At 42.2% G+C, this 14,003-nt stretch overlaps 1 protein-coding gene across 5 annotated transcripts in view; it reads right to left on the bottom strand.

The window, feature by feature from the left end:
* The window catches only part of LOC101160849 (RAS guanyl-releasing protein 2), a 49,097-nt gene that overhangs the window by 8,323 nt on the left and 26,771 nt on the right, over window positions 1–14,003 (bottom strand). For all 5 annotated transcript variants that reach the window (XM_011487812.4, XM_011487811.4, XM_078936449.1 and 2 more), the window contains exons 10-14: window positions 12,776–12,850; window positions 11,715–11,837; window positions 9,455–9,570; window positions 9,244–9,385; window positions 3,122–3,158 (exon numbers count right to left, since the gene is read on the bottom strand). In XM_011487812.4, coding sequence (XP_011486114.1) covers window positions 3,122–3,158; window positions 9,244–9,385; window positions 9,455–9,570; window positions 11,715–11,837; window positions 12,776–12,850 — 493 coding nt within the window. The remainder of the gene's footprint in view (window positions 1–3,121; window positions 3,159–9,243; window positions 9,386–9,454; window positions 9,571–11,714; window positions 11,838–12,775; window positions 12,851–14,003) is intronic.

Here is a 14,003-nt window from a genome sequence, read left to right as displayed (position 1 = left end):
AGATGGGCCAATCACGGCTTACTAAGGACATCTGGTTCCAACATGGCGAAGGACATATCGCGGAAAAATGGCAACTCATTTGGCCTCATTGGTTGGAGCCGGAAGCAAGCATTTCTATGGGTGATGTCACACGCCATTCGCCCACTTATATATCATACAGTCAATGGTTACAAGTAAAAATGTTTTGTATACACTCACCAGCTACCAGACACATCTGTCCAACCACTCTTTAACGCAAATTTCTTATCAGCCAATCACACGGCAGCAACTCAGTGTATTTAGTCCTCTAGACATGGTCCAGAAGATCCGCTGCAGTTCAAACCGAAAAACACCAGAATGGGACAGAAAGGGGATTGAAGTCAAGGGGATTGAAATCTTTGAATGTGCCAGACTGGCTGGTCTGATGATTTCAGAAACTGGTGATCCACTCAGATTTTCACTCACAACCACCTCTAGGGTTTACAGAGAATGGTCTAAAAAAGAGAAGATACCCAGTGAGCAGCAGTTCTGTCTGCAGAAATGCCTTGTTGATGCCAGAGGTCAGAGAAGAACGTTCAGACTGTTTCCAGCTGATAGAAAGACAACAGGAACTCAAAGAAAAACTGGTTCCAACCGAGGTCTGCAGAAGAGCATTTCTGAAGGAACAACACGTCCAACCTGGAGGCAGATGGACTACAGCAGCAGAAGACCACAACGGGTACCACTGCTGTCAGCTAAAAACAGGAAACTGAGGCTACAATTCACACAGACTCACCAAAACTGGACCCTAGAATATGGAAAAACGTTGTCTGGTCTGATGAGTCTCCATTTCTGCTGCCACATTCAGATGGTAGGGCCAGAATTTGGCCTCAACAACATGAAAGCACGGATCCATCCTGCCTTGTATCAACGGTTCAGGCTGGTGGTGGTGGTGTCATGGTGGGGGGATATTTTCTTGGCACACTTTGGCCTCTTAGTTTCAGTTTAGGATGGTTCCAACCCCACAGTCCACCTGAGTATTGTTGCTGACCATGTCCACCCCTTTCTGACCACAGTGGACCATCTTCTGATGCTACTTCCAGCAGGATAAGGCTCCATGTCATCAAGCTGGAATCATCTCACACTGATTTCTAGAACATGACAATAAGGTTCTCTGGACTCAAACGGCCTCCACAGTCACCAGAACCCAATAGAAAACCTTTGGGATGTGGTGGAACGGGAGATCAGCATCATGGATGTTCAGCAGACAAATCTGCAGCAACTGATGCTGTCATGTCAACATGGACCAAAGTCTGAGGAATCTTTCCAGTACCTTGTTGAATAGATGCCACCAAGGATTAAGGCAGTTCTGAAGGCAAAAGAGCTCCAACCCGATACTATGGGGTACTTGATATAGTGGCTGGGCTGGTGAGTGTGTGATGACTTTTGCAAAAACCATCAACTTAATCTTAGTGATATTTGTTTGTTTTAGACATTAGCTGCTTTTAATTCACTTGTTTGAGCCTTGCGCTTGATCATTTCCAGAGCCTTTTTTTTTGGTATATTTTATAAAGCTCAGCGTTGACCTATGAATCCTGATAGAAAAGTCTCTAGCTGAATCGCTATTGTGTCTGTTATCACTTTTTCTGAAGGACACATGACAAAAGGCTGCATCTGAAGTCTTCAGATAATCCTTCTTATCTCTCCATCAGTTTTACCATGACTTAAGTCATGATAAATAGTGTCTACTTTTCTAGCACTTTTCTAGTTTGCTTTACAGTCAGTCCCATTCATCCACACACACATAGTCACACACAGATCAACAACCCCAAATTCATATGGGGGGGGTCCACATTTTGACCAAAAGGCCTCTGTGTCTTTTGACAGACAGACTAATGAGAGAAAATCTATTTAAAAGGCTTTGTAATAGATTTTTGGAACCGAAAATTGCCGAATAGGCAGTAATTGTCCAGAGAAAATCAAAACTCCACACATATATAATATAATGTTCAGTCCTCAACCACTAAGCTGTATTTTGATCCATTCATGCATTTCTGAATATTCCTCTAAAAGCCTCTATCCAAGCACTGGCCCTTACCAATCCACAAAAACGTGTGGGAAGTGAGAAGGGAGAAACAGCCCCTTCCCAGCAGGAGCCGGTGCATCCAGCGACGCCCCCAGACTAACAGACACGCCCACTTTCTCAGTGGTGCTAGCAGTGACCAGCAAAAGTTTGTTGCCTTTTTTTCATGGGAGGAACGCAGACCCGCTGCCGAGGTCGACTCTAGGATGATGTCATGATATGGGCGGAACCAACAAGGAGAGAAAGGCAGAGCCTGAGAGATTGAGTCGTCTTACTTCTGGATAGAAAGAGGAGCTGTAAAAATAACTCCTATTTTATTTATAAAATGTGTTTTTATGAGTGTGCCAAAGGTAAAATATTGTCTCATATCTGAATCAGGTTTACTCTGAAAGGCTTACGAAAATATAGGCCCTTTAAAAAGTGCTTATAAGACATAAAGACAATATTTAAGTTCTACTTTTAGATTTGATGAGGATTTTTTCAAATGGACCAACTTTTTGTCCTGATTACATTTGGTGAGAAGACGCAGGAATACCAACTTTTTCCAAGCATCAATACTTCCTGAAATCCTTCATCGGACAATAATATGCTTGATTAGTAACATTCTGCTGAACATTCGCCTACAGTAAAACACAGATTCTCATTATAATCATCCCTCACACTTAATGCCAAAAACTGTCTTTTCCCAGAGGAAATGAGCAGAGCCATGGGTCTGCGTGAAGCTAAAGGTCTGCAGGATGGATGGGGGGAGCTGGTGGAGCTTCCTGACCTGTGAGTGGACATTTCTAAATGAGCCAGCCTCTTCAAACACTGATCCAGGCTGCGGACTGCAAGGGCAAACGCCTTTTGGGCTCTGATGGAGTCTTTCCAGCTGGCTCTTTGAGGACAAGGCTGAAGCATTTCTGCCTGGACTTTGATGCTCTGCGTGTTGATGAGATGAAGTGTGCTTTCTTAGGAGTGTTGGGACTGATTGGGAAACCAAGGACGCCTTAAAGGATGTGTCTCTCACCGTAAACCGAGGCCTCAGAGATGAAACAAGACAAGCACTTACATCAAACCTTTAAGGAACTGTATTCTCACCTTTGCACTTGTATCCTTGCTTATAAAAGCCCCAAATCTGCAAAAGAAACAAGGGAGACATAGATGTTTATTGTATTGTTTTTTTGGTTAACTAAATGAGGGAAATGTTTAAAATCATCAGAATAACAGCGAATACAGAAGATATACTTTATTCTTCTGTTAAGTTACTGACAGCTCCAATCAAAGTGGTGCTTTTGCTGTTTTTAACATCTTATTGTGGCATTTTTATGATGATGGAGGACATCTATAAACTGCATTTCTGAGTATTTCTTTATACAAATAGTTGTAAATCAGAAACAGACAAAATTATTGTTGTTTTAACCCTTGTGCTATCCTATGGCGTCAAGGTGACCATTGACGTGTTCTCCCTACCATGAAGGTAGGGAGAACCACAAAGGTGGATAAAGGTAAAGAGGATTTCATGTAATCCATGGACACCAGTGAAGATCACAAATCATTGAAGTAAAAAGGTTCAGCGCTGTAGTGGGTCTAGATGACCCCACTCCCAATGTTAAAGTGCCTAAGATAGTACAAGGGTTAAAAAGGTTGTAGTTGTTGCAGTCAAACTACAATCAGCGGGCCATAAGCTCCCTGCTCTGCTCCATTCTGATCATCCACTGTCAGACCAATAGATCCATGAACGTCTTTGTTTTCCTGGTCTGAGCTGGAATCTGGATCCACACTGTGCAGCTGGATATTGTTTGATGTTTTTGTTTTACCGCTAATGTTAGGGACGTGTCCCACAGCCACTACGTACATTTTGCACACATTGCATGGATGAAAATTGGTCACTTGTGAATATGTGTGGAAAAAAAGTGAGAAAAGTTGTGGTCTTTACGTGAAACTTTTACAGATGTATCTGGAATGAACCACGTTAAAACCACAGAAGAAGTACAAATAAAACACGCAAAGAACACGTAAACCAACGTAGAACATGAACCATGTGATTATTGTGATGTTTATATGTAATTCATTAGTGATTCATGCATCAATTACGTCATTGTAATGTGATATGTTGGACGTTTACGTGATCTTAAAGTTATACATCGGTGGAACGTGGAACAGTCGTGGAAACACACATTTGCGTATGTCTCACAAAGGTTTTACGTTATAATTGCGTATAAACTACGTAAAATACGCATAAACTGTGTAATTCTCAACTGACCAAAAATTTTGAACATGTCAAAACTGAATTCTTGTAAAGACCTGTCAGCTGAAACCCTCGACGGACATCGGAGCATATCGACAAACACAAGAAATACGTATGGATGACGTAGATCAGGCATGGATCACGGATGACTGAAAATGGGCTAAATGTTTGCAGCGGCTGTGTGATACGGGGTTGGGGCTGTGAGGGACTGTAAGCTATCGGAAGAGAGTGCAAACAAAGGGATGATGGGAAATGAGGGGCATGCTTACTTCCTGCCAACTGTTCCACCCACATCACAGAGTTTCCAATGAACTCTTTCAGAAACTATGTCCTATAAAATCAGTTTTCTTGGCTAAAAACGGCATAATTGTTATTGAAAGACCACTGGGAGCACTTTGAAAATAGATCAAAAGAGGATTGGAGTGGGTCTCTAAGCAAAATAAAACGACCAAAGTGTGGCATGTTAAAAAGCTTAAGCTGACTGGAAAAGGTAAAATGTAAGGAAATGAGCATAAAAATCCTTCAGCACTTTGGTGAACCTTGTTCTGTTTAAAGTGCTTTATAAATAAAGTTGAGTTGAGTAAAAGGAAGACCATAACGTTAACTGCACTAGCTCAAATCAGAAAGGTACGAGTTGGTTTTGACTAAGGGGCTGAACAAAAATTAAGCTGTGTAACATGGAGGAGGTTCCGTTATGGTCTGGGCTGCTTTGCTGCTTTCAGAACCAGGTGCACTAAATCTGAAGACTTTTAGGTTATTTTGGAGCTAGATGAAGTGAAAAGTGTCCTTCGAGTTTCACTGTCTCATTAAACATCTGTGGGTCTTTTATAGCAGCAGTTCTACAAACGAGCGTCTGGTTCTAGTGATTCTATTCTCAGCTTAAATTTTTCTCGATTTGTTTTGGGGTTTTTTTCTTTCATCACTGGAGGAGGACCTTCAGTACTATCAACAGCTTTTGGACATTTATATTCTGACTGAAACACAGGGGGGGGGGGGGGGCAAAGAGGCATTTAGTGGGGGTGGCAGGCAACGGAGATCAGGCAGAGCAGAGGAAGCGCGATGGCGGCGGGGGCAACAATGACATGAAAGGGCCAGAACTGGAGATCACAAACCGAACATCTAAGGAGGCAGAAATGTCCTGACCTCTTCACAAATACACAAACACACACACCTCAGCCACACAAACACACAAGCAGAGACTGAAGAACAAAGAGAAGGACAAAATTGTCGGCACAGCTCTGCTATAACTCGCCAGCTTTTCTGCCTCTGGCAGGAAAACTGCATCAGGAGCTGCTACTGACAGGTTCATTGGACCGCCCACCGTCAACCTTTTGGAACAATAAAACGCTTATAATGCAACGTTTAACTTTGACAGTAACATGTGTGACTCTTTTCTCTATCAACACAGACATGCACTGAAGCAGCTTTCTGTGAGTGACTGAACGCAGATGTTTTTCTTAAATATCTCCTTAAACACAAGCAAGACTGTTTTTACATTCGTTTTCTTTCCTTCAAAGACCCACTCTGACGAAAAAAGCCGTTTTTAAGATCTTCAGGATTAAAACTGCACTTCTGAGTATTTCTGTTTTTCAAATCACGATAAATCAAGAGCAGACGAAAAAAATGCTGTTTGAGAAAGCTCTCAGTAGTGACGCAGCACCTGAAGTGGGCGGGGCCAAATTCTCCTTGCTCCGCCCCATCCTCCTGTAGACAAATGGATCCATAACGTCTTTGTTTTCCTGGTCTGAGCTGGAATCTGGATCTAAACCGTACGGATGGATAGATGTGATGTCGGCCAGCACGTTTTGTCGCACCGCTAATCTTAGGTTGGGGGTGTGAGGGGCTGTAAGCTAGCAGGAGAGAGTGTAGCCAAAGGGATGATGGGACATGAGAGCAGGCTTACTCTGCGCCTACAGTCCCTCCCACACTCAGAAGTGAATCTCTGATGAACTCCTGCTACTCTGGAAAGGCTATGTCTTAGAAAATAACCTAGATTTTTGGCTAAAAACACCATAATCATAATTAAAAGAGCAATGGGACCCTTTAAGAAGAGATCTAAAGCTGATCGGATCGGGTCTTTAATAATTAAAGTTTGTGCCCGGCTGGAATTGTATGTCTTCCATGTATCGTAAAAGAAAAAGCCCTGGAACAATGTGCACTAGATTTGGACCACTTTGAAATCTTGTACCAAGTCTTTTCCTACTCTGAGTACATGTGCTAGCATCGGGTAGCGACAGTCCGGTGTGAACACCGTATGATCAACGTGCTATCAAGATTGCATGTTTAGCTAGCTCCTAAATGCACAAGCCCAGTGTGTTTGTTACTTCAGGCCTACATTTATGCTTAAACAGTTTCTGCCATTTTTTGGTAGCTTTAGTTTTCTTACTGGTGTTCATTCATGTTTTTAGTTTATTTGTCATGCTGATCCATAATGAGACATTGCCTCTGTTCTCTAATGAAACTGTGTCTCTGCAGCCCAGATCACCAGCTTTACTGTAAAAAAAACCAACCTTTTCTTTCCTTTTTTGAATTACAAACAGGCAGAAATCAAATCAGCTCCATGTGGCTTTTCTGTCAGGCGCGGAAACCCTGCGAAAGCAGACATGCACATCTCTCTATGATGAGAAAGGTGTTGAACTAATGTGACAGAAACTATACTATGATGAACGTCCTTTAGATGGGTGGATTTACAAGGAGATCCATCTTAATTGGAAAATTTGAATAGTAATTGAGAGGAAACCATTCCTTTGGTCTCGAGCCCAGCAGAAAGAGATTCATTTAAACTCAGAGTTTAGGTTCCAGCCCACGCTGAGAAAACAGGTTTTATTGTACGATAGACCAGAGAGAAAACACTAAAAATCCTTTTCGCAAATCACTTTTTGCCAAACTGACTATCAGGGTTTGCAGAGGAACAAAGACAGAACTGCTTTTTCAAAAGTATGATATGAATTTCAGTCCCAGAAATCCCATCAAATCAATCAAAAGGAAATGTTAAAAAACAAAATACAATAAGAAACTGGAAAAGGTAGATACTATGGATCATGACCTTTGACTTTTGAACATTGACTGTATCAGAGAACGGACTAAGCGAGTATGACGTCACCCATAACTCCGGCTCCAACCAAATGACGTTGACTCAGCCACCATTTTTCTAGCTCCATTTGGAGCCAGACAACGTCAGTGAGCAGTAATTGGTTCGAGTCGTCTGAGTCTACGTTTCTATGACAACCACTGTTGTCAAACAGGAGGGAGCTGGTTGGAAGTTCGCATCCCTTCCACTAATAACCGGCTCAGGAAAATCTGTCAATCAAACATTTCAAACGTTTGAGGTGGGGGCCAGTGGGCACCAACATACTTTTATTCAGGTGTCTGATTGGTCAGTTTATACTTTTGAACAACTTGCAATTAGGAAAATCTAATGTGAAATAATGAGGATTATCAAAACCATGTTAATAAAAGTTATCAGAGCAGAGACTGTTTATTCTGACCAATAGAATGAATAAGGAATAGCTGTTTGTTTCCCTACAGAAGTCTATGGGATTTTGGCTTCTTGGAGCCAGCAGGTACTTCCTGTCTAGAACGCCAGGGGGAGGGGTTACTCAGTCCAGTTCTCTTATACAGTCAGTGGCTTTGACATTTGAGTTTTTCAAAAGTACATACCTAACTTTTCCTTTGTTGTTTTTTTTTAACAATTTGATGTTCAATTGTGAAAAGTATTTTTGTTTTCTGATGTTTTTTTTATTTTACAGCTATCAAGGTGAGGCACATCAGTGATTGGATGATGACGTTTGTGCATCATTTTAGCTGAAGGTTAGTAGGCATGAAGTGATACTGGATATTCTTTCATTTTTTTAAACATTTCATTTTGATTTCCAGAAATTGCTTTTGTTTTTCAATACATTGTTTTTTTTCCTGTTTTTTTTAATGTGTTTTAGTTTCTGGAATTTTGATTTGATTTCTATAATGTAATGTTGCTTTTTTAACGATTTCTTTTGCTTTTTTAATTGTTGCTGTGATCTTTAAAAATGTCTCTGCGCCGTGTGATTTGTGGGTGTGCTTTGCACTTCAGGGCCACGTTAGTTGAGGCATAAAAACTCAGTATGGTGCACAGGGGGCTCGGCTTGGCTTGAGCAACATATTTGCCGCAACTGCTGAGAAATTCTGCAGGAAAATATTGTTTCTCTGCAGGTGCCAAACAGAGAAAGCAAAGCAAAGCGGCGAGAAGAGGAAGTGGCTTATGTGGCAACCTTTGCACAGTAACTTCAGAGGGAAGGCCTCCTCTTATCTTCCCCGGCCTTCTGTGCCAAAGTTCCCCTTGAGATGACTCCAGAATGTCAGCCTGAGTGCATCAGTGCACTGGAGTGTGTTAATGAAAGCCTAGAGATGCAGTCTGCGCCGGCATTACTTTGTGAGCGCTCTGCAGCCTAAATACAACCAAAGAAATGAATGTGAAGCCACCTCCGAGTCTCTGGCACCGTCCCCACGCTGACTCACTAAACATCAGATGTCTCCTCGGGGTGTTGTTCAGGGCGAGAGGACGCTCTCCCACGTACAAGCGCAGAGCCAACACTGCTACAGATGAGAGCAATCATTTCATCCAATTACCTTCCTCCCATATTTCCCAGCGCGCAGCTTCAGCAGCGAGAGGCTACTACCCAGAGTAATTGGCGTTGGCCTGATCTGACACTGAGAAAGCTCTGAGAGATGATCAATCATGGCTGTCTGGGAAAATAACGAGAAGTTTTGTGGCTGAGGAACGGCGCGATGAGTGCAAATGATTTTTGACCTTCTGAAACAAACTCCGACTCCTGCTTTTCCGCAGAGAATGATACTTTTGATGAAAGCCGATGAAAGGACCTTCCAGAAGACCTGCACATTTAATCTATAGACTGTCGCTGCAGTCACCGTATGTCCCTTTTAAAAGGGACGGATGCTGGGAAGAAAGAAAGAAAGGCAAATAAGATTGACTCACAAAGCCGGCGCAGTGCTCACAGAATGTGGGCTTCACATAGGTGGCTTCGGTGAAAGTGTGAATGAAACCCATCTTGCAGTTGAGCAGAGAGCTGGCCTTCATAAAGTAGTCGATCATCTCCTCCCTGCTGATCTTCCCGTCTCTGTGAGGGGAGACGAAGGTCAGACGGAAAGCCCCTCAAGCTCCTCGTGCATACAGAGCCAGCACTCACTGGTTCTTGTCCAGTTCCCCAAACTTGCTCAGGTAGGGAAAGTTGTTCCTGATCGCTTCGAATTCATCCCTGGAGATGTGCCCATCACCGTCGGTGTCGAAGTTCTTGAAGACCGACTGCAGGCAAAGAAGATCTGTCAGACCGATCATTGACACTATTTGCAGTATGTTTGCCCAAAACGTCCCTGTAAACGGCTGCATCTGTTATTTGAACTTTGCTGTGAAAGTTTGCTTTAGTGCTGAAAGCAACAATAACTGGCAAAACGAAAGGCTGCCTTCTTGTTTTGGCATCTCCATTTTTCACAGAAAGCTCTACTTTGCCAAAAAAGAAAAAAAAGAAGTTTTATAAAGTCATAATTTGTGTCAGTTTATATAAGATATAATATATATATTTTAGCAGGAAACGCGAGTGTCTCATCTTTAAAAACACATTTTCAAAGTATTTCTTTGGTTTAAATAACCAATTTTTATGGCTGGTTGTATAATATGAGGTTAAAATGAAACTTCCAAAGTGATCCCAATGGAAAAGACTTTTCTGGGGGGATTACAAGTTAATAGATTGGTTCGATGCATTCCCCATCGATGTGCTCTCAGGAAGTACTTTCACATCGACTTGACTTCAAGTGCCCACTTCCAAAAAAAGTCTGTGTAGACGCAGGTCAACCCGAAATTCTGTGTTCAGAAATTTCATGTTCATGTGTTGCTACGTCATTTTTGCAGTCCGGTTGCGGACTCTACGAACAAAACGGGTGTTTATTGATCGCGCGCTAAAATACAAAAAGAGGAAGAAGACCCTCACTGCCAGTCCTAGCTTGTCCTATGTGAACACCCGCATAGAGTGTTCTTGAACACGAAACACATGCCTACGTTCACGCTGGGCTCGAAAACACGTGGTCAATGAAAAGACTGTGTAGACCAACCTATAGGCCTACGCATTTAAAACTCTTGCATTAACGTGTCCTTACGCAACTTTTGATGTCCGTTTTTGGGCACTACCTGCAAAACGAGCCGCATTTGAACACACGTCAAAAATTAAACATGATGAATTTTGGCCAAACAGAGAGTTCAGTTTGGCAGTAATGAATGGTTACTATTCAACACCAAAGTACCAACTGTTTGAAAATTGATCATGGAGAAAAAATTAATAATTACGTTTTTTTTTGTCCGGCTGGAAAGAAGAAGACGCCTGGAGCGAGAGTCACCAGATTTGCACCGCTTTGACATTTCACACCAAGACTCCTGAAACTGTAGGCGCATGCGCCAGCATGGAGTGGCCACAGCGTACGGTGAACACCATATGCGTAACGCTCGTTCAAAAACTAGAGTTCAGCGCCATTGTAGCATAAGATTAGTAAAGCCAAAAACTGACCTCACCACAATATTCCATCACAGATGAATTACAAAAATATGTTGCCTGGAGTTTTAGCTGAGAACGAGTGAAGAGTTCACTTCGTTTAGGAATTATTAAGAATTTGGGGGGGTACTTAACACTTTCTACAGAAAATGGAAACTTCTACACCCAAAATGATTCCTGGCAGCATAGACTTTCCAGAACTCGTTCAAGTTCAACTTTTCAAGTCATCTCAAAATCATAATGCTAATTTGACGATAAAGTGATGATTGAAATTGAAGACATTATTTTTGTTTATGACACATGAAAGTTTTGTTGTATTTGTTAATCAGCCAGCTGGAAAACTGTGATTCTGATTTTTGTATGTCTGACCTTCTCTAGGTAAACTTTCTTTTATTCTGTTCCCCTTTTTCAATTAGCTCTTCAACTAATTTTAACTAGAAGGGGAACTAAAACCTGCCACAGAACTACCGGAGTAACCCCACGTCATTCTGAGACTCCAGACAAGTGTCTGTTTGTGTCTCTGTCAGGTTTTCACATCTGTTTTTCATTCAAATCATTTGATTGTGTCTACCCATGTGTTCCTTTACACACCTTGGGCTCCATGAGGCGAATACTCTTCTGTCTAGTCAAAGCACCTACCCTTAGTGAGGGATACAGAAAGTTGTTTTCTAGCAGATGCAAGTCTCCGTTTCAGCAGATTTTTGTTGCATTGAGGCGTGTTTGTTATGCTGCAGCACTGCTATGATCCCAACAGCATGAATCATTAAACAAAACTAGTCATAATGTATTTGTGCAAGGTTCAGGTTAGAAATGGTTGGAGGGAATCCAAAAACCATCATATGGTTAAATTTCTAATTTTAGAATCCAAACATGAGCTGTAGACGTGTGACGGCGTGCAGACGCCCACCTCCACCATCTTCTCTATGTGTATCTTGATGATGGTTGGGTCGGCGTTGGGCTTCACTGACACAGCCCACTCATCGATCACAGTGGGGGTGGGTTCAGGGGCGGGGGCTGGGCTGGAGTTTTGCTACGGAGTAAAAAAACACAAAAAGTAAGGCGTGTCCTTCAAAACTGCACTTGTGAAATCATTTCTAACTGGAACTCATTCTGCAAAATATTTGATATCCAAATGAATGCTCTGAATAATTTTGGAATAAAATAGATATCAAGTCGTTTTTCTTTTCGCAAGTTTATATTTGAGGCCATAAAAGTTGTTTGAGTGAAGATTCAATTGAAGGTAAAACTTTTATTTTTCTCAAAAATGTGCATTTTATGAACTTTTATTAATAAAAACTGTTTTAAAAACTGCAAAAGCAGAACCATTGAACCAGCTTCTGTTTGCCGCAGATTAGAAAGTAAGTAAGCGTCATTTGTTGATTTCCAAGTGCTTTACAGAGTGAAACAAGAACAACACAATACAAACCAACAAATTCAATAAAACAGAGTGAAAAGCAATTTAGCTCAAAGCTTTTTGGAAAAGGAACGTCTTCAACTGTTTCTTAAAAGATTCAACTGAATCGGCCACCTGCAGAGAGAAGTGCAGGGCATTCCAGGCGCTTCGGCCTGAAAAGCGCCTGGTTATATTGCCGATATAAAGTTATATTGCCGAATCTTGACTGCAGCGGTGGTACGGCACATCGTCACATTACCATGACAAGGTGCCACACCACGTAACAAATAGTCCACTTTTTGTGAAAGAAGCGATCCAATTCGGAAAAAATAACAAGAATTAAGGACTAAAAACTGGTTGATATTTATTCCTTTTGTAAGTGACCATGGCATAAGCAGGTTAATGGCCTTTGAAGTTTGCATTTTCACTTTTTAATGCACTTCGCGTCGTGTCGGACTGTTCAGGCTTCCACGGCGTGCGTTAAAAAGTGATAATGCACAATTCGAAGGCCATTAACCCGTACTTGTGCAGAGCTCCTGCAGGACGCAGCTGGTCCGGGCGGGTGCAGCACTCACCGCTGTCTTCCGGGGTTCTCTCAGCAGAGACATCTGGTAGATCTCCTCCTCTGTGTGGTACTGGTCCAGGGAAACCTGCACAGACAACTGGAACGTCTCAGACTTTGATGGGAACAATCATTCTCAGCTTCTGGTAACTCGTATCAGCTTTTTTTGTGGGGGTTGGCGGTTTCTGAGGACAGAACTTTAAACAGTTTTTCTCTCGTGGGTTTCCACATCTGTTGATGAAAAAAGGGGCTGAACCAGAGGAAGTCTTGTTTTTGTCCCTATTTTAACAGAAGGTCTCACAGCCTCATGTGTTGCAGCACAAGACGCTGCAGAAAGAGGTTTTTATTCCTAGTTTGAACTTTTTGTTCCGGTTCTCTGCCAACTGGAACCTTTGATTCTGATCATGTGACGATGTGCTTCATCCGTCCACAGCATCAATCTGAGTATTTACGTTCAATCTTAGATGTGTTATTTTTTTGTGTGGTTCTTCCTGCTAACATGTGAATCTCGGAAAGTCTTTTTTTTTGGTAATCCGATCCTGCATCCGATCAGGGGGGCTGGAATCCCTCCTTCATCACCTGACCCCATGCAGCTGCAGGGTCGCTTCTAACAATCTCGTTAACCAACAGCAGCCGGAGGAAGTTGAAAGCCAAACAAACCGGTAAATAGGGTGCAGAGAGGGCCTGTTTTTAGGAAAATCAAAAACCTGTGTCGTTTTCTTGGACATAATTTCTGCAGAGCAGCAGGAGTTCATCAGAAATTTGCCTCCGAGTTGTAAGATGGGGGGTGGGTGTTGATTATAAGATGCATCCATTCCGATTCATAAACAATTCTGAATCGTTCTATGACTTTTAAATAATCAATGTTCAGGACATTACTGTGACTTAAAGTAGAAGTAAAAAACGGAACTAAACACGGAGCATTTTTCACTCGGACATTCTTGAAGAGCACACAAACATGGCTGCCCTTCCAGATCACGTCATCCGACCCGCTCCAACTTCGCTCGAAGCCTTTTGGCTTTTATAGCGTCTACGGTCAACTGGCTTTTAAAGGTGTGTTCGTTCTTTCTCAACAAAATTGAATATGCAGAGAACACAAGAACTTAATTGTGTGTGAAACGTTATCGTACGGTTCCATCCGGAGGAGGAAGAGGGGAGAAACCGCTTGGTTGCTACTGGCGTGAGTGTGGCTTCAAAAGCTTCTGCTGCGAGCTCTTCCAACGGTCCAAAATGCTAACTTC

The sequence above is a fragment of the Oryzias latipes genome, chromosome 18 (genome assembly GCF_053564925.1).
Source record: "Oryzias latipes strain Hd-rR chromosome 18, Olatipes_Hd-rR_3.1".
Lineage (NCBI taxonomy): Eukaryota > Metazoa > Chordata > Actinopteri > Beloniformes > Adrianichthyidae > Oryzias > Oryzias latipes.
Note: the sequence above shows the minus strand (reverse complement) of the source record. Positions and strands in the feature narration are given on the sequence as shown.